Here is an 18,179-nt window from a genome sequence, read left to right as displayed (position 1 = left end):
GGAGGTGACACTCGGCCGGCTGAGGGTGTGGCCCTGTTGTGCTCTCGGTGGAAAGGGAAGGAGTTGGAAGCATTTCGCATGTGTTTATTTTCTAGGGGCCCTATTTTTAGACGTTATTTTGGATTTGAATTTTAAGATTTAAACAAATCTGAGAGTCAGAATTAGCGTGTCTGAATGCTGGAGAAAGGATCTTTGGGGCTTTACCGCTTCATGACCCTGACTCTCTGTGCTTCCTGACTCTCGGTCTCCCCCCTTGGCCCTACAGCTGTCCCGGGTGACAGAGACCTGTTCCCTCCGTCCCCAGCACAGGCTGCGGGGGAGGGTCCCCTGCCAGCAGAGACCAGACCCCCTGGCCACAGTCTCCGGCTGGGGGCTCACCGGCGGCTGTGAGTTGGGTTGGATCCGCTTTTCCTGAGGTTGGCGGGCTGCGTCCGGTGGCTCTGAGAGCCGGGTCCGTGGCCGCCTGCCCGGATTCTGGCTGAAGAAGAGAAACGCAAACCTGTTGCCTCCTAGAGCCGGCCGTGCTCCGCGGAGAGTCACTGGGAGGGCCTCCCGGACCGTCAGCTTCATCCGTCCAGCATTTATTACAAAGTTTCCAGCATACAGTGAAGTTCGAAAGAATTTTTCCACTAATCCTGTGTATCAGCCACCTGGTTCTGTCGCTAATGCGCTCCCGCGTTCGTCCTGCGACGCTGTATTCCGGCCTCGCACACCCTCGTCCTCCAGGCGCTCCGAGGCGACCGCGGACGCCCGCACCCTCCCCGCACGTACTCAGAGTCAGCCTTGGTTTAGATTTTTCCTTCGATAGAACATCTACAGGTTTAAATGTACATTTGCTGAGTTTGGACACATGTTTCTGTTTGACCCAAACCTCGATCGAAGGGCCGAGGGCGACTGTCGTCCCGGAGGGTTCCCCGCCCATGTCCCCACCAGGGGAGTCCGGGATTTCCCCCCAGCCCAGGTTAGCCGTCCGGGGGTGTCGCGCCCGCGGCTCCTATGTGGGCTCTGCTGTGTCCGTCTGTCCCGCGGGTTTGGAGGTGGGTCCTGTCGCCACGTCAACGTTTGTTCCTTCTTCACACTGGCGACTGGTGCTCCTACGCGTTTCTGGCGGCACCGCGGGTCGTCCAGCGTTTCTCCCGCCAATGCACACACACTGGGTCTTCCTACGTTTTGGTTGTGAGCAAAGGCTCGTGAACGTTCCCATGCACATCTGTGTGCCGACCGGTTTCCGTTTCCAGGGGTGGAATTGGTGCGGCAGGGGTGGAAAGTTTTCCAAAGCGACTGACGCTGTCCCGTGAGCCGCCACCAGTGTCCGGAGCCCTGGCGGCCCCTCGCCGCTGGCGGAGATTTTAGCTGTGCTGGTGGGCGCGCTGGGGCGTCTCCCGGCGGTTTTGAGGAGCGTCTGCTTGACGACTGGGGATACAGAGCTGCTTTCAAGCGCTTTCTGGCCATTTGCATATCGTGTGTGTGTGTGTGTGTGTGTGTGTGTGTGTGTGTGTGTGCGCGCGCGCGCGCGCGCACTTGTCTGTTCCTGTCTTCTGCCCACCTTTTATGGAACTGTTTGAGTTAGCCGACTGTGTGTCCTGGGCAGTCCTTTGACAGCCGTCTGTTTCACAGATGCTTTCTCCCAGACCGTGGCCTCCAGACGTGTGAGTGCGGGCAGCGGATGTCCTGGCAGTGCTGGGTCTCCCACTTACAAAGGCCACGGGTCCCTGCGTTTACCTGGCCTTCACCTCTCTGAGCCATTTTGTGGGGTCAGCCTGGAGGTCTGCGTGTCTTCTGTTAAGGACAGTCCTACATACTTTGTGGTCTTTGTGCCATTGTAAATACTGTTTTTAAACATTTCACTTTCTACGTGTCTGCTGTTGCACGGACGTGCAAGTGAGATTCCTGTATTGATCTCGTAGCCTGTGACTCGGCTGGCGGGGTCCCCAGGGCCCGCGTGTCCTCCGTCGGGTGGCAGAAACCGCCAGCCACGCAGTGTCGCCTGTGCTCTGGGGTCTCGGCCCTCTGCCTGAATGTCCCGGCCAGGGCCTTGGGTGCTGCACAGCCTGGTGGGCAGCCTGTGCTCCCCTCGCAGGGACGCGGCGGGGCCAGAGCCGCTGGCTGGAGTCTGTCTCTTTGTGTAGATCACTTCTCTCCGGCGGAGGTATTTCCTTCTCTTTCTTACTTTGCCACAGATTTGGTTGTTTGTCTTCATGTGTCCGGGGAGGTCGAGCGCTGACAGATGCACGTTCTGCGTCTGTGGAAATGACCACGTCACCTTCTCACTGGTCTGCAAATTTGGGAATACATTGATTTCTCCAGCGTCAGGCAGAACCAGGACTCCGCTGGTCCCGCAGGGCTGTTTCTCGTGCTTCCGCGCATGGTTTGCACACACGTGGGTCTGGAATGTTCCGTCTTGGCCGGAGTTCGGTGTTCGCACGGAGCCGGCTTCAGGCAGCGCGCCGGAACGAGCCGTGTGGGGTTGGTGGCATTCCTGACGTGGCCGATGTTCATCAGGAGCCCGTCAGCATCCAGCAGGAAGGTTTGGGTACTAAGCCACCTTCTCTAAGGGGGACATGTCCGTTTGAGCGTGTGTCCTCCGACCTCAGGGATTTGTGCACCTGCCTTTGTCGGGTCTGTTGGCCTGAGCTCGTCTGCGCTCGTCTGCGCTCGCTGTTCTTCGGACGTCTGTGTTGGTAACGGTCCTCGGTTCCTGACAATGGTCACTTGTGTCCTTTCTCCTCCGGATCATTCTGCCTGGGGGCTTCTCAGTTACGTCCGTCTGTCAAAGAGCTTTTACTTCTGTGGATTTTCTTCAGCTCGTGCTGCTTGTGCTTCTGCTCGAGGCTCAGCCCATGACCCTCCGTGAGGTCGGCGGGGGCACTGACGTGGCACCTGGCTCTGACCTGTGTGGGGACGCGTCTCTGTCACTTTCTCATGGACGTCGGGCTGTGTTCATGTTCTCCAGACACCACACTGCTTTTCTCCTCCAAACTCTGCATTTATGGCATTTTTTACCTCCGGGTATTCTCGTCCCCTGCACAGCTGATGTTGACCCACCAGGGCCTGCACAGAGTGTGGCTCTGTCTCGGAGGACATCTCTCCCCGGCTGCGGGAGCAGAGGCCCCACCCTGCGGCAGGGGAGGCAGTGCTGTGCCCACCTCCTCTCAACCTCGAGTCCTCCCATGGGGATCACAGCAGGGGATGAGCCCCATGTTCTTGAAACCCAAGGGGTTGGGACGAGTGATGGCCCGTGGGAGTATGGAAAACCCATCACACAGCAAGTTGGAGTTGACTGTGGTGTTTGGGATCCGGGCAAAGGAAGGTGAGCTCGGTGGCTGGGCCTGTGTTCCCCGTTCTGGACCTTCAGAGGGAGACCCCTTGGGAAGAAGCAGCATTTCTGACTGCTAGTCCCTGCCTTTGGGTTTCTCCTGCAGCAGAAGTAAGTGCTGTCGCGGAGGGAAGTGGGAGCACTCGTCTGCTCTGTTGCAAGGAGGTGCCCGGGGCTCTGGGTCCCCTGCCAAGCTATGGGGCTGACCTGCTCATGGGGGACATGGGCTGTGGCGCCCCTGACCCTGTAGCTTGTCACGGATGCCCTGCAAGCTGCCTGGCCGACCTGGTGCAGGGGTAGGTGACGGTGACAGCACAGCCGTTAGGGGGTTGGCAGCGGGGACCCTGCCGACGACACCGGAGGCCATCACTATCTTCCGCTTCAGGTGCCGATTTCCCACGGTGTCTGCGGTGAGCCTGGGTCACGGCTGAAAAGCAGTGTCCTTGTGGACGGGCCTGAGGCTGCCGGGCCCTCCCAGCAGTGGTGCCCCGCCCCCGCCCCGGGCTTCCCTGGGCTCCATCCGCCCTCGCGTGTTCCTCCTGTTTCCAGATACAGGTGCACAGTTTGGAGTTGGAGGCGCAGGTCTCACCGTCTGCGAACGTGCACTGCGCCTGCATTACCCCCCTCCGGCCCTGCCCGCTGTGGCCTCGCACAGGCCTGGCTTTGCCTCGAGGTGTGACATCGTGGGGTCGTGGGCACCTTAACCGTCTTCAGTTCTCGGTCTTTGTTAACCCGCTGGAAGAGAACTCAGAGAGGCCGCAGGAGCACAGCGGCACGTGGGCTGCTGGTGGCCGGGAGGAGGGACGGGAGAGGACTCCGGGGCGAGAGCCCCAGGCCGCCTCGGCGCCCACCTGCCTGCACGCGGGGCATCCCGACCGGCGTCCCGACGGAGGCGGGTGCAGCCGGTGAGGGGAGCCGGTGTCCGCGGGCAGGCGGGCTGGGCCAGGACCAGGCACGTCCCCGTGCTGACGGGCGGTGGTGCCCCGCAGTCTTCCTCCAACCCTCTCGTTCTGCATCCTGTGGGCAGGCCTAGCTGGGCAGGTCTCTGCTGAGAGACGTGGCCCCGATGTCACCGGTGTGGCCAGAGCCCACAAGGCGGGCCTTTCGGTTCGTGCGGACCGTCATTCCGGAGTAAACCTGCTTTATTCCTGAGAAGCTGACCCTGAGTGAGCGTGAGTTGTCGTGTTGAATATGTTATGTTCAGGCCACCCTGGAGGGGAAACGCTCATTTTGTGGTCAAATTAATGACCTCTTGCTCCCAGTGGGTGAGTTCGAGGGGACACGTGTGTGTGTCCCACATTCGAGTGTGGCTCGTAGACGCCCGAGCTGGCTGTCGTCCTACTGGAAAGGGAGTGTCTCCACGCTGTGCTCCACGGAACACTCTTGCTGTCTTCACCCCGTCCTGTGGACGGTCCTGCTCCAGCGGCCTCACTGGGGGGGCGGCCCCCGAGGAGGCCCGGGCTGCGTGTGCAGGCCACGGGCGGCCCTTCTCCTTGGGCTCTCCAGGGCGTCCCCGAGCGCCCCGCCCCGGGCCCTGTGCTCTCCTCACTCCGGGAAGGCCCACCGTTGCTTCCTTTTACCAAACTATTTTTAGCCTCCGAGTGTTTGTGAATGCACAGACAAGATTTCCTTTCTTGTGAAAGGAAACGGATTTCTGCAGGGATAAGCGTGCGGCGTGGGGCAGGGTTTCCCGGGAAATCGGGCAGCGTAGACCAGAGCCCGCCCCATGGGTGCGTCCCCAGGAGGGCTTGGCCCGCTGTGTGTACAGGGTTAGGGAGCCCCTGGCACTCGTTTATTTTAAATGACTCGTGTTTGAAAGTTTTAAGGCAGTGTTTGAGAAAAACGAGTTTCTGGGCTGGCAGACCTGGTCTGGGAACACGGGAGCCGCCGCCGCCACTGGCCAGGGTCGCGCTAGCTGGTCGGGGAGGCCGCCAGCAGGACCAGCAGGGGTCACGCCTGCCCCCAGCCCAGTCCTTTTCGAGCCGAGCCGGCAGCGTGGACACCAGCCGCCTGGACGGGGCTCAGGAGGTGGGCGCGGGGCTCAGAGTGGGGCTTCCCAGTGTCCTGCTGCCCCGCCGCTCCGTTTGCTGGAAGGTCTGGCCTGATGGCCCTGCCTCCCCCCTAGGTGAGTCCTGCCAGGGGCTGCTCCCACTCTCTGGCCTCGCAGTGGGTGGGGGTCTCCCTCTTGTGACGGCTGCTCCTGCTTCCAGCATGTTCTCTCCCTCACAGCCCAGGCCTTGGCTTCTTGTAAGGACGACCCCCCGACGGCCCTGCAGCTTCTCAGTCCACCTGTGGTGTCGGCGGTCGCGGGCCTCCCGGCGCTTGCTGCCTGCAGGGTCAGGCGGGGGAGACACGAGCAAGACGGGGGCAGAGCCAGAGATACTGAGAGATGCAGAGACAGTGAGAGACGCAGACGCAGTGAGAGACGCAGACGCAGTGAGAGACGCAGACGCAGTGAGAGACGCAGAGACAGTGAGAGACGCAGGCGCAGTGAGAGACGCAGAGACACTGAGAGACGCAGACGCAGTGAGAGACGCAGACGCAGTGAGAGACGCAGAGACAGTGAGAGACGCAGGCGCAGTGAGAGACGCAGAGACACTGAGAGACGCAGACGCAGTGAGAGACGCAGAGACAGTGAGAGACGCAGAGACAGTGAGAGACGCAGAGACACTGAGAGACGCAGACGCAGTGAGAGACGCAGAGACACTGAGAGACGCAGACGCAGTGAGAGACGCAGACGCAGTGAGAGACGCAGAGACAGTGAGAGACGCAGGCGCAGTGAGAGACGCAGGCGCAGTGAGAGACGCAGACGCAGTGAGAGACGCAGAGACACTGAGAGACGCAGACGCAGTGAGAGACGCAGAGACAGTGAGAGACGCAGAAGCAGTGAGAGACGCAGAGACAGTGAGAGACGCAGAGACACTGAGAGACGCAGACGCAGTGAGAGACGCAGAAGCAGTGAGAGACGCAGAGACAGTGAGAGACGCAGAGACACTGAGAGACGCAGACGCAGTGAGAGACGCAGAGACAGTGAGAGACGCAGAAGCAGTGAGAGACGCAGAGACAGTGAGAGACGCAGAGACAGTGAGAGACGCAGGCGCAGTGAGAGACGCAGAGACAGTGAGAGACGCAGAGACACAGAGACGCAGATGCAGTGAGAGACGCAGACGCAGTGAGAGACGCAGAGACAGTGAGAGACGCAGAAGCAGTGAGAGACGCAGAGACAGTGAGAGACGCAGAGACACTGAGAGACGCAGACGCAGTGAGAGACGCAGAGACACTGAGAGACGCAGAGACAGTGAGAGACGCAGAGACACTGAGAGACGCAGACGCAGTGAGAGACGCAGACGCAGTGAGAGACGCAGACGCAGTGAGAGACGCAGAGACAGTGAGAGACGCAGAGACAGTGAGAGACGCAGGCGCAGTGAGAGACGCAGAGACAGTGAGAGACGCAGAGACACAGAGACGCAGATGCAGTGAGAGACGCAGACGCAGTGAGAGACGCAGAGACACTGAGAGACGCAGACGCAGTGAGAGACGCAGACGCAGTGAGAGACGCAGAGACAGTGAGAGACGCAGAAGCAGTGAGAGACGCAGAGACACTGAGAGACGCAGAAGCAGTGAGAGACGCAGAGACAGTGAGAGACGCAGACGCAGTGAGAGACGCAGACGCAGTGAGAGACGCAGAGACAGTGAGAGACGCAGAAGCAGTGAGAGACGCAGAGACACTGAGAGACGCAGAAGCAGTGAGAGACGCAGAGACAGTGAGAGACGCAGACGCAGTGAGAGACGCAGAGACAGTGAGAGACGCAGGCGCAGTGAGAGACGCAGAGACAGTGAGAGACGCAGACGCAGTGAGAGACGCAGGCGCAGTGAGAGACGCAGAGACACTGAGAGACGCAGACGCAGTGAGAGACGCAGAGACAGTGAGAGACGCAGAGACACTGAGAGACGCAGACGCAGTGAGAGACGCAGAGACAGTGAGAGACGCAGAGACAGTGAGAGACGCAGACGCAGTGAGAGACGCAGACGCAGTGAGAGACGCAGACGCAGTGAGAGACGCAGAGACAGTGAGAGACGCAGAGACAGTGAGAGACGCAGGCGCAGTGAGAGACGCAGAGACAGTGAGAGACGCAGAGACACAGAGACGCAGATGCAGTGAGAGACGCAGACGCAGTGAGAGACGCAGAGACAGTGAGAGACGCAGGCGCAGTGAGAGACGCAGAGACAGTGAGAGACGCAGGCGCAGTGAGAGACGCAGAGACACTGAGAGACGCAGACGCAGTGAGAGACGCAGAGACAGTGAGAGACGCAGGCGCAGTGAGAGACGCAGAGACACTGAGAGACGCAGGCGCAGTGAGAGACGCAGAGACACTGAGAGACGCAGACACAGTGAGAGACGCAGGGGTAGTGAGAGCGATGGGGAGGGTCCCTGTGTTTTCTGCACAAGCTGGTCTCTGCCGTGAGAGGACGGCCAGGACTGGCAGGGTGGCACTCCTGGGGCAGGTGTACCTGTGGTGTGGCGGGGGGCGGGGGTTGGGGTGCAGAGTGACGGTCGCGCAGCCGGCCACATCGTGGCGCCTGCGGCCTCCCCATGGGCTGAGACTGACGTCTCGCGCCCCCCCAGCGCTCTCCCGGCGCCCCGCGGCTCACGCGCTCGGCGGTCAGGTGCGCGTTTGCTGGATTTCATGGGTTTGAACACATGCATTTTTGCCTGATTTTGTGGATACCGGGAAGCGCAGTGCTCACTTCGCAGGTTCTCTGAGTCGAGAAAGGCGGAAGTTCGGAAACTCCCGGCGTGGCCGGCAGGCGTCCCTGCGGGTTCCTGACTGAGGTGGCTGTCCCGGGATGGTGTGCCGTGGGGAGGGGACTCCCAGAGCTGGCTCCGTCTCTGTCCTGTCGGAGGACGGCGCTGTCCCCTCTGCCGCTGCCCGCGCCCTGGGCTGGAAGAGCCGGGCCTCCCCTGCCCTGCGGGGAGCTGGGGTTTGGATTCCGGGCCTCCCTGCGGCACCATGAGCGGAGTTCTTCTCTGTAGCCTGTCGGAGGATGATTGGGGGCCCAGGGGGCAGCCGCGGCTGCCCTTGGGCCAGGGGTGCAGCCGGGGCTGGCGGCGGAGAGCCTGGGTGTGCGGGAGGCAGGGGCTGGTTTCAGCGAGAGCAGAGGCCTTGCTCCAAGGGGCGCCGGGACGGCCGTGGCTGGCACTGCTGGCCAGGGTGGGTGGGGTGCGCCCCGGCCCCGGTGCTGGGGGGGGGGGGTCTGTGATGCTGACACCCGGGAGCCCCCACAGGGTCTGTGGGTTCAGCCCTGGCCGGGTACGGAGAGAGGTAGCAGCGGCGTGTCCGCGGAGAGGCCAGGCGGCTGCTGGGAGTCTGGGGCCGCACCCCGAGGCTGCACTGTGGACCCCGCTCGCGTCCTGCCGGGGCCCCGCACCACCCCATCCCCCCACCGGGCGGGGCCCGCGGCAGGGGAGGGGTCCTTCGCAGGTCCTTGGAGCGTCCTGACAGCTGTAAAGGTGTCACAAAGCAGGTCGATCCCCCGCCCCCCCGAGCGCTTGCCGCTGTCACTGGAGCAGCGTCTCCCTGGGAACAAAGGCACCTGCGTCCGTCTGCAGTCACGGCGCCCCGTTGCCTCCACGGGCCCCGGCGGCGTGCCGAGACCACCTGCCTGTAGGGTGCCGGGAGCTCTGCCTGCCTGTCTTACTGGGTGTGGCCGGCTGTGCCCAGCGAAGACGCCGGGCACTCCTTGCCCCACCCAGGACTCCCGGCTGGCCGGCTCCGGTCTGGAAAGAAGGTGAACATGTTCTCACACATGTCAGGGAACTTGGAGATCTTTTCTCCTGCTGTTTTCTGTCAAATCTTTTAGGACTTGTCTGGTATTAGGAAGATCAGTTCTTTGTGGGGCTGACCGCACGCACGTTCTCGCTCCGAGTGACGTCTGTCCTTCTGTCCTGCGCGGGGTCCCCACTGCGGCTGAGTGTGCTGTCCTTCTTAGCCACGCAGTGTGGACTCCGAGTCCGGGTTTGCCAGCGTGAACTTTGGGGGGCTGTGCCGAGCTTGGGGGACCCGCCAGCAGGTGTGCGGTGTGGGTCCGTCATCCTGGACCTCCCACAGCCTGTCGGACGGCGCGTTCACTGCGAGGGCACGGTTTTGAACTGGACCTCCCCGGAGACCTGACGCCACAGGGAAATCCGAGGGTGAAACGCGTCACTGTGATCGTTGCTCTCGTGACATTTTCTTCCCTTGCGCCCGTCCTGCACCTGAATCCGAGGCCAAGGACGTGCTCGTTTCTGCGCGCGGGACCGAGTCCCGCAGGCTGTGGTTCGGCACAAGCACTGCGTCTCTCTCACCTCTGTGGGGGGACGTCTGGGCCCTCCCGGCTGCGATCTCAGGAGGGCCGTGAGCCCCTGAGCGCCCCTGGGTTTGGCACACGTCATCTCCTTGCTGAGGTGGGACCAAGGGCAGGCCATTCCCGCAGGCGAGAGCCAGTGCCCTGCTCATCTGTGACCTTTACAGTCTCCTGTAAGGTGCCCGCTCATGTCCGATAAGGTCAGACCAACCCAGGACAACACCCTGTTTGATTAGCTTAAGGCCAGCTATTCTCGGGGTTTAATTACGTCTGCAGAACCCTTCCACCTTTGCCACAGACGTGACATGATCAAGGGAGTGACATCTTATCGCTTCCAGGGGCACTCACACCCCAGGGGAGGGGTTCTCTGTGCACACGGGGTGGGGCGTGTGTGCGGCCCGCGGGACCTGACAGCCACTTCCCTGTTCGTTGATTGATCATTTGTGGTCGCAGACTTTTATTGGAGAACTTGCATTCATTTCTTCTCCATTTTTCTTCATGCACATCAGCAGTTTTGACCTGTATGATTTTCCTTGTCTCCGAAGAACTTTTTAAAACATTACTTTTAGGGCAGGTCTCCTGGTGACGGATTTCCTCAGTTTTGTTTATCTGAGAATATCTTAATTTTTCCTTACTTCTGGGGAGATCGTTGGCGGGATGCGGAGTCCTGGGCGGGCGGGCTTCCTCCCCGTCCCCGTGACTCTCTCCTTCCTTGCGTGGCTTGCAGAAGGTGCTGGAACACCTGTCCCCGTTCCTGGTGGCCTCGGTGTCCCCGTTCCTGGTGGCCTCGGTGTCCCCGTTCCTGGTGGCCTCGATGTGCCTCTGTTTTTCCTTCTTCCCAGACGTGCCTTGTCACCGTTCCTCGAGGTGAACGTTGTGTGCCTGCAGGAGCTTTGCTGGAATTTAAACCACCGAGTGTTCTTCTAGCTTTCCTGTATCTGTGGTTTGTGTTCGCCGTTAATTTTGAAAAACTCTCCGCCTTGAGTACCTCAGCAGTGTTTTCCAGTTTTTTCTGTCTTCTTCTGACACCTGCATTACGCGAGGTTGTCTCTAGGTTCTTGGATCCCTTTTCAGTGTTTTTGTCTTGGAAGTTTCTGTTGACGTGTCTTCAAGCTCGCTGGTTGTTCCCTGGGCCGTGTCCAGGGCGCTCATGAGCCCGTCAGCAGCATTCTTGCTACCGTGGTTTTGATGTTAGTAGTTGCTCTGGCCTGTCTTAGAGATTCTGTCGCACTGCTTGTGTGGCTCACCTGCCTTTTGTGCTGTCCACAATTTCCATCGGAGCCTGTAGTCTGCTCTGAATCCCCTTCTGACAGTCCCAAATCTGGGTCATTACCGATGCATTTGTCTTTATACTGTTACTTGCCCCTTGCCTTTTAGTCTGCCTTGTAATTTCTTGCCAAAAGCTGGACCCAAAGAATCAGGTCAGAGCTGCTGAGGCCACGGGAGGCCTTCCGTTAATGTGGCGTGGCTCTGGGCCGTGCTCGGTGTGTGCTATGGCTGCGGTGTTAGGGTCCTCATGTCGTCTTCGGACATGTTCCCAGGACTCCTTGGGGGTGGTCTGGCCGTGCCCCACTGCACCAGTGCCCTGTTGGTGTGGGGGTGTGGCACAGGGGAAGGGAGTGCTCCACAGTCTGTGACTAAGGCTTGGAGGGTTGGTGCACCTGCGTCTCTGTCCTGTGCCCCCACACGTGGCTCCCCCCCATCCCTTCCACATGCCAGGCAGGCAGCGTGGGAGGAAGCACCCTTTCCAGGGCCGGGCTAAGGTGCTGGTGAAGCCTCTTCCCCCATAAGGCTTGTGGTGTGCAGAGCTCCCAGGGTGTTTCCCGTGGCTGCTCCTCCCATCCCCCTGCTGGAGCCAAGAGAGGGTCTTTCTCCAGGGATCCTTGTCTGATCTGGACAGTGAGTTCCTGCTGAGATGCCTGGGGGTCAAACCTACAACACGGGGGGGGGGGGGGGCCGTCCTGGAAGCCGTGGTCCCAGGGAGCCTCTCAGCCCTTGTCCGCACTCAGCTCCCGGCCGCTCCTCAAGTGACGGGTGGTGTCTTCCCGTTGGCTCAGCGTCTTCTCCAGGAGAGCGGGTCTGGGCTGCCGGTCTCGTGTTCCGTGTCTCTGGACTTCGGGGCGGTGGTTTGCAGGCTGCTCCCGCTCCCTGGCAGATGTGGGAGAAGTCCGTGTGAGGGCGGCTGTGCGACTCGCACGCCGCCACCGTTCGAGCTGTGACCGGAGTCCTGACCCTCTCAGTGACCTGTAGCCATAACCTGCATCTGCAGCTGCCCTGGCGTCGGACCGTCCGTGCATTTGTGGAGCGGCCCGCCCGGCTGTGGCGAGTCGGTCGTTCACGTGCCATGTTCGCACTGACGCCCGTTCGTGGCGTAGGCGGGACGTGGCTCCCCTTTTGTGGCTGTGGTCTTCGCCGTGCTTATGATCCGCGGCCCGTTTACTTCGTGGCAGGGACCTCGAAGCTTCCCTTCTTCTTCCCCAGAGCTGCTGTCGGGAACATCACTGACTACGTCACGGCTTAAAATTGAGTCGCTTTGGAAACTCAGCTCTTCAGACACACTGGCCGCTCTGCAAGCACAGACTGGACTGCGCAGATCTAGCGCGTTTCTGTCCCCACGGAGGGGCGTGCTCCGTAGTGCCGATCCTTGTGTCGGTGGAAACGTTCTGAAATCTGCACTGTCCAGCCCCGGGGCCTCGGGGCTTCTGAGCAGGTGTGTGTGCCTCTGTGTGTGTGTGCGTGTGTGTGCGTGTGCATACGTGAGCATGTGCATATGCGTGTGTGCGTGTGTGTGTGCGAGGCGTGCGTGCAGTGGGGCGCGTGTGAACCGTGGCTCTCTTTCTGGCTGCTCTGCAGCTGTCGGACAGCCCACAAGCCGTTTTCCGTGCCCGTCCTCTCTCTCCGGTGCCCATCGTGACGGCGGTGAGCGTGTCGTCACGGTGTGCGCAGCGCTTTCATTGTTGATCTCTGGCTTGAGCTTTGAAACTAAGTTTAAACACGTGGAAGTCAGTGCGGCGGCTGTGAGCCTCCCTGTGAGAAGGGGGGGCGGGAAAAGACGCGTCGGCTCCCCAGTCCCAGGTGCTGTCGGAGCCGCGGCGGCTGTGGCGCCGGAGCCGGGTCCTGTCCTGCGAGTCGCGCAGCTGGCTCTTCTCCTTCATCTCGAGGCGTGAAAGGTGGTGGTCACCCTGGTGTGTCCTCACCAAGACTGGACTGGGCTTGGGCAGGGGCTGCTGGCTCCTGGGTGTGTGTCCCTGGCCCTGGGAGTCCTCTTCTTCTGGTGGCCGTGGGCCAGCGCTGCTCCTCTCCAGGCTGTGGCCCGGTGCTGCCCATGGGGGAGCTGTGCGGCCACCACCGTGGTCCTTAGAGCGTTTCTGTCACTCTCAAGGAGCGCTGGCGGCCTGCAGCAGTCGGCTTTCTGCCTGCGTGGGCTGTCCATAGCGTGGACCCACGGTCCTGCCTGCGTCCGGCTGCTCTCATCCATGTTGTGGCTGGAGTCAGGGCTTTGTTCCTTTTTAGGGTCCCGTCATCATCCTTTGTGTGGATGGACGATGCTCGCTTCATCCGTTCGTCCGTGGGTGGGTGTCCAGGCCCGTCTCTGGTGGGCGAGCCTCCGCAGTCCCCTCCTGTGGCCCACAGGCGCTCGTTGCGCGGCCGGGTTCCGTCCCCTCGCGACCTGGTCTTTAGCTCCGTCTTCCTGCGCTTCAGCCACAGGAGCTGCCCTCCAGGTTGTGGGGCATCTGGGCTCTGAGCAGAGACCTCTGGGCTGAGGCCGGCTCCGTGCTCTGAACTGTGGTGTGAGTGTCCCGGCACGATCCGGGCGTCGGCGCACCTGGGTCAGGTGCACGGGGCCTCAGAGAGCAGCCGTCCCGCAGACCATCGGACGCTCCTGCCTGGCCTCGCCCCACGCTTCTTCTCAGGGCCGTGTCCGAGGTTGGGGTGGGGTGGGGTGGGGTGGGGTGGGGAGGGGTGGGTTGGGCACGTGCCCTCTCGGCTGGTGGCCGCTTGTCCGCGACCCGCAGTGGGAGACACTGGGCGTTCTGGGCAGCTCTTTCCCCAGAGCACCTGGGGCTTGGAGCCCACCCCCCGGGTCCCTGCTGCTGTCTGCCTCGTCCTGGAAGCCGGCCCGAGGGTTGTGGCTGGAACCCTGCCCCTTAAGGACAGAGGCTCCCCTCAGGCCAGTACCTGCTATGCCGTCCCGTGGCAGACCCCGGCCTGGTGGTGGGGTGTCCCTCCTGTGACCCCCGTGGGGACAGAGCAGAGTGAAGGGGTGGGTGCTGCGGGGCCTGCCTGTCGCTTGGACAGCTTTGTGCCTGGGAGCACCTGCCCTGTTGAGCTGGGTTCCCTCCTGGGGGCGGGAGGTCCCCCCGTGGGGTGTGCCGCACTGTGAGGCCTGCGGCAGGTCTCGGTGAAGACCATTAGCTTCTGCTCGTGGCTCCTCAGGGCTGTCCAGTGGTTTGACGGTCTCTTTTCCTTCTTGATTTACAGCCGGAGACCCTGCAGAAGAACTGGCTTCGGGAGTTTTATCAGGTAAGAAGTACTCGCAGCTGCTCTCTCAGACCCGGTGTTTCTGCCGTGAGGGCTGTTTCTGTGGGAGCCGCGTTTTGTCCAAACCGTCTGGGCTTGGGCTGTCCCGGGGCTGAGGGTGATGGGCGTCACATTCCTCCTCCGAGGCTCCTGCCAGATCCCCTCCTCCGGCCCGGATTCCAAGGCCCCGGGCAGGGGTCTCTGCATTGTTGGAGGGGGGGCCACTGAAAGCTTCTGGAGACCCGAGGACGCCTTTCCGGATGGTCCTGTGGATGCGTATTAAAGGCGGCAAAGCCACACGGAGGGCCATGGTCAGACAGCTGTGCTCCAGACCGAGGGCCCAGCCGAGGCCAGTCACGCATCGGTGGCTGGGGTTGGGCTCGGGACGTGTCTGTGTTTGGGACCCTTGGGGGGGCATTGGCGAGGCTGCTCTGAGGTGGGGGTGGGGTGCGCGGGCAGACCTGTGGGAGAGAGGAGCCCAGTGGCCGGGCATCCTGTGTGGCTGGGACAGAGGGGCCGGACCTGGCCGGGCGTCCGGTGTGGCTGGGACAGAGGGGCCGGACCTGGCCGGGCGTCCGGTGTGGCTGGGACAGAGGGGCCGGACCTGGCCGGGCGTCCGGTGTGGCTGGGACAGAGGGGCCGGACCTGGCCGGGCGTCCGGTGTGGCTGGGACAGAGGGGCCGGACCTGGCCGGGCAGAGGACGGCGCAGGTGGGGGAGGGCGGCGGGGCCACCCCTACCCGCTGGCATCTCTGCTGAGCCCGTGGGAATGTTTTGGCAGCAGGACACAACAGGAGATACTGGGGGAGGCCTGGGTCTCCCTTCCCCCTGGCCTCGGGGTCCGGCCAGCTGAGGTCTGAGGGGCGGAGGGGCCGGCATAGCAGCGGGTCCACTGAGCTGTGTCCTGCCTGCTCCTGGCAATGTCCAGGCTCTGGGCCTGTGAAAGCAGGCCAGTGGGCTGCTCCAGGGCCTGCTGTCCCTGCCGGGGGTCCCGGGTGGCCGTGGGACCCACGTGCTAGAGGCTCAGAGTGCAGGGCGGGTGGGGCAGATGCGGGTCCCACTCTGCTGGGGACAGCAGGCACCCAGAGGGTAGAGCCTCGGGCAGACGCTTCCATCCCTTGTGCCCCGCGAGGTGTGCCCTCCCGGGCTGTCTGGAGGTGGGGCCTCTCCCTCGTCCGTCCCACACATACTGTCTGCCAGGAGTGGTGCTTGGCTCTTGGCGGGGACAGGAGGCAGGTCCTCCACATGTGAGGGAAGCTCTGGGGGGAGCATCTTCTGGGATGGGCACATGGAAGGCTGTTGGGAGGCTCGTGGCAGAGGCTGGTGGGCTCTCAGCCCTTCCTCCGCTAGCTTTCTGCCCTGCCCAGCGCTCCCCGGCCCACGGGGCTCAGCTGCTGGCAAGAAGCCGGCCCAGTGGGTGAAGGCAAGGGCCCTTCCTGGCAAAGCACCAGCCTCGGGCTCTGGATGGGCTCAGGGGCCCTTCTGCCTGTGGTGCCCCCCATCCTGCTCTCCGGGCTCCCTGGGCCTGTGTCGGTTTGGGCTGGAGCAGCTGCCCATGAAGCTGAGCCCCTGTTGGTCTCCCCAAGGCAGGGGCAGAGTTTGAGATCTCTGTTAGGTGCACATCTTGGAGGGACCCATGAGTGGCCCTGCGCTGGGAGGTGTGCAGAGTGCCCGACAGCCCAAAGCTGAAGGTCAGTGCACATTTGCAAGTTTTTTCTGCTTCTGTTGATGTCGTGGTCCCTGGGGTGTGCTGAGGCAGCCAGGCCGCCCGTGGTCTGCGAGTGAGTCCAGGCTGGGCAGCTGGGCTTTCTGTGACTCTGACCCCTGGAAAACTGCAGGCCACAGGTGTCCCCCCTTCCTGAGCCTTCCCGCTGCACGCGAGCTGTGTCAGGCTGTTTCCAGAACCTGGAACCCAGAGGGGCACACGGCCTGCTGTTTCCCTCAGGCTCTGTTCCCAGAGCCCCGGGTGTCCTTCCTGGAGGCCTTCCTGGAGTATGGAGCCTTTGCTGAGAGAAAGGACCATGCGTGGCGGTGTGCGGGTTGGAGGGGCGGCTTGTCCTGGTTTATAAGCAGAAGTCTCTGTAGAAGGAAGAGAACTTTCAGGGATGATTCTTGTAAGAATTTACCGCAAGTCCCCTGACACGCGTGGGGCTGACCGGACCCCTGGGGTGATCAGGCCGCTGATCCCAGCTGTTGGGCTGGCCGGAGCAGAGAGGGCGCGGGTCTGCCGGGGGCCAAGGCGGGTCCCTGCCTTCTTAAAGAGAATGTTTAACCCTAGAGTTCCCATTACGCAGTTATGTTGTTTTTGACACAGCGCCTGATACGCTGCTTTTATAGACACAGGAACTGAACCCAGCATTCGTGCCTTTAGAACCCAGGGACTAATTTTTGCTTTTTCTGTAACCCCCGATCTCCGTAAAAGTGCAGGGAATGAGAGAAAATATTGCTGGGGTTTCCACCGTTAGTTCTGATGAGCCTCGGACGCTGCTGATGACCAGGCCTCTCAGACTCAGTCCTGAGGGCCGCTGTGGCGCAGAGAGCAGAGAGGGTCGCAGCCTGGTGTCACCCAGCTGGCCTCCTCGTGCCCCTCCCTGTCCGGTCTCCCAGAGACACCCCCGGGCCTGGGGCCGGTGACACGACTCTCCCCTTGCTGGGGAGCACAGGCTCCCAGTCCAGGAGCCGGGCCCTGTGCTCGCCACCCCCATGGCAGCCGGCCCTTCTGTGCCCCCTTCTTGGTCCACCCAGAACCTCCCCCAGGGCCCGGCCACATCCCCATTCTGTGCTCTGCGAGCAGCAGGGTGCTCCCCGAGACCACAGCTCAGGTCCGGTGGCTCTCGGGCTCCTGTCCCCTGGGTGAGAGCCCAGGGTCCGTCTGTGGCCTTCTCTGCTCTGTCCCCAGACGCGCCAGGTGTTTCGGTCCTCTGTGCTTGCTCTAACTGGACGTCCCCACCTTCCCACTCCCCGGCCCCCCGCCCCCCCACTCTCCCCAACAGAGGCCCCTCCTGGTCCCTCTCCTGCCCCCCCCCCCCCCCACTGTGCTCCATGCACTCGTCCTCGCCGTCCGGATCGCAGTCCGAGTCTGTCGGGTACTGATGTGTTTGTCTCCCCCCGGAGACACGGGCTCCACAGCTGCCTGGGCCTCAAGCTTTGTGTTCCCGCCACGTTCCTGCGTGGAAGGGTGTGAAGTGGGGCCTCTTGGGGGTGAATAGGGTTGGACGAGGCCGTGAGGCACCACCTCCCCGTGATGGCAGCACCTCCCCGGCAAGGAGCAGGAGAGCCAGACCCCCTGTCCTGGGAGTGTCCGTCACACACGAGGGACAGCCGGAGGCCCCCCGGGCAGCCCAGGGGCGGTGCTGGGAAGGAGGCGGCCTCCTGGGGCTGGGGTTCTCAGGACGGCTCTGGACGGAGCGGCCGTCCTGCGGGCCGGCTCTGCCCTGAGCTCTCAGAGCCGCAGGTGAGGCTTCCGGCCGTCAGTGGGCCTCCTCTCCCTCTGTGGCGGTGGCGTGCTCGCAGGTGCGGTCCTGGCGGCAGCCGTCTTGCTCCCTCTGCCCGAGACCTGCGAGTGCGTGTGCCGCACCGTGTGTGGTCAGCGCGTCTTTCTCGGTTGCACAAGGCAGAGAGCACACAGCTCAGCACCCTGCTCCCTGTCCAGCGCGTCTCACTGGCACGTGCCCGGGGAAGTGGGGCAGCCCCTAGCAGGTCACGGATACGGGGATGTTCACGGCTCACTCTTTTCTCAGCAAACTGGGACGTCCGTGCAGATGAGTGCACACGACCTGCTTCATTGGCTTCGGAGTGTGCCGTTAGCTGGACAGGCTGTCATTTTAAGTTGTCGTTCTGTCGACGGGCTCCTGGGTGGTTTCGAGTCTGCTGAGATGCCGTGGATAAATTTTACGGCGGTTACACATCTCTCCTACAGACCTAAATCGAGCACGTGTTGGAATCTCGTAGTAAGTACTTATTAGTGAGAGAAGGAGAAAAAGCAAGACCTTAGACCT

The 18,179-nt window shown here is 62.2% G+C and overlaps 1 protein-coding gene across 3 annotated transcripts in view; it reads left to right on the top strand.

Annotated features, from left to right (window-relative positions):
• Positions 1-18,179, top strand: part of INPP5A (inositol polyphosphate-5-phosphatase A) — a 159,776-nt gene that overhangs the window by 34,695 nt on the left and 106,902 nt on the right. For all 3 annotated transcript variants that reach the window (XM_059172766.1, XM_059172767.1, XM_059172768.1), the window contains exon 2: positions 14,144-14,185. In XM_059172766.1, the coding sequence (XP_059028749.1) occupies positions 14,144-14,185 (42 nt within the window). The remainder of the gene's footprint in view (positions 1-14,143; positions 14,186-18,179) is intronic.

The sequence above is a fragment of the Mustela lutreola genome, chromosome 4, assembly GCF_030435805.1.
Source record: "Mustela lutreola isolate mMusLut2 chromosome 4, mMusLut2.pri, whole genome shotgun sequence".
In the NCBI taxonomy this organism is placed as follows: domain Eukaryota; kingdom Metazoa; phylum Chordata; class Mammalia; order Carnivora; family Mustelidae; genus Mustela; species Mustela lutreola.
This window is presented reverse-complemented; position numbering and strand designations above follow the sequence as displayed.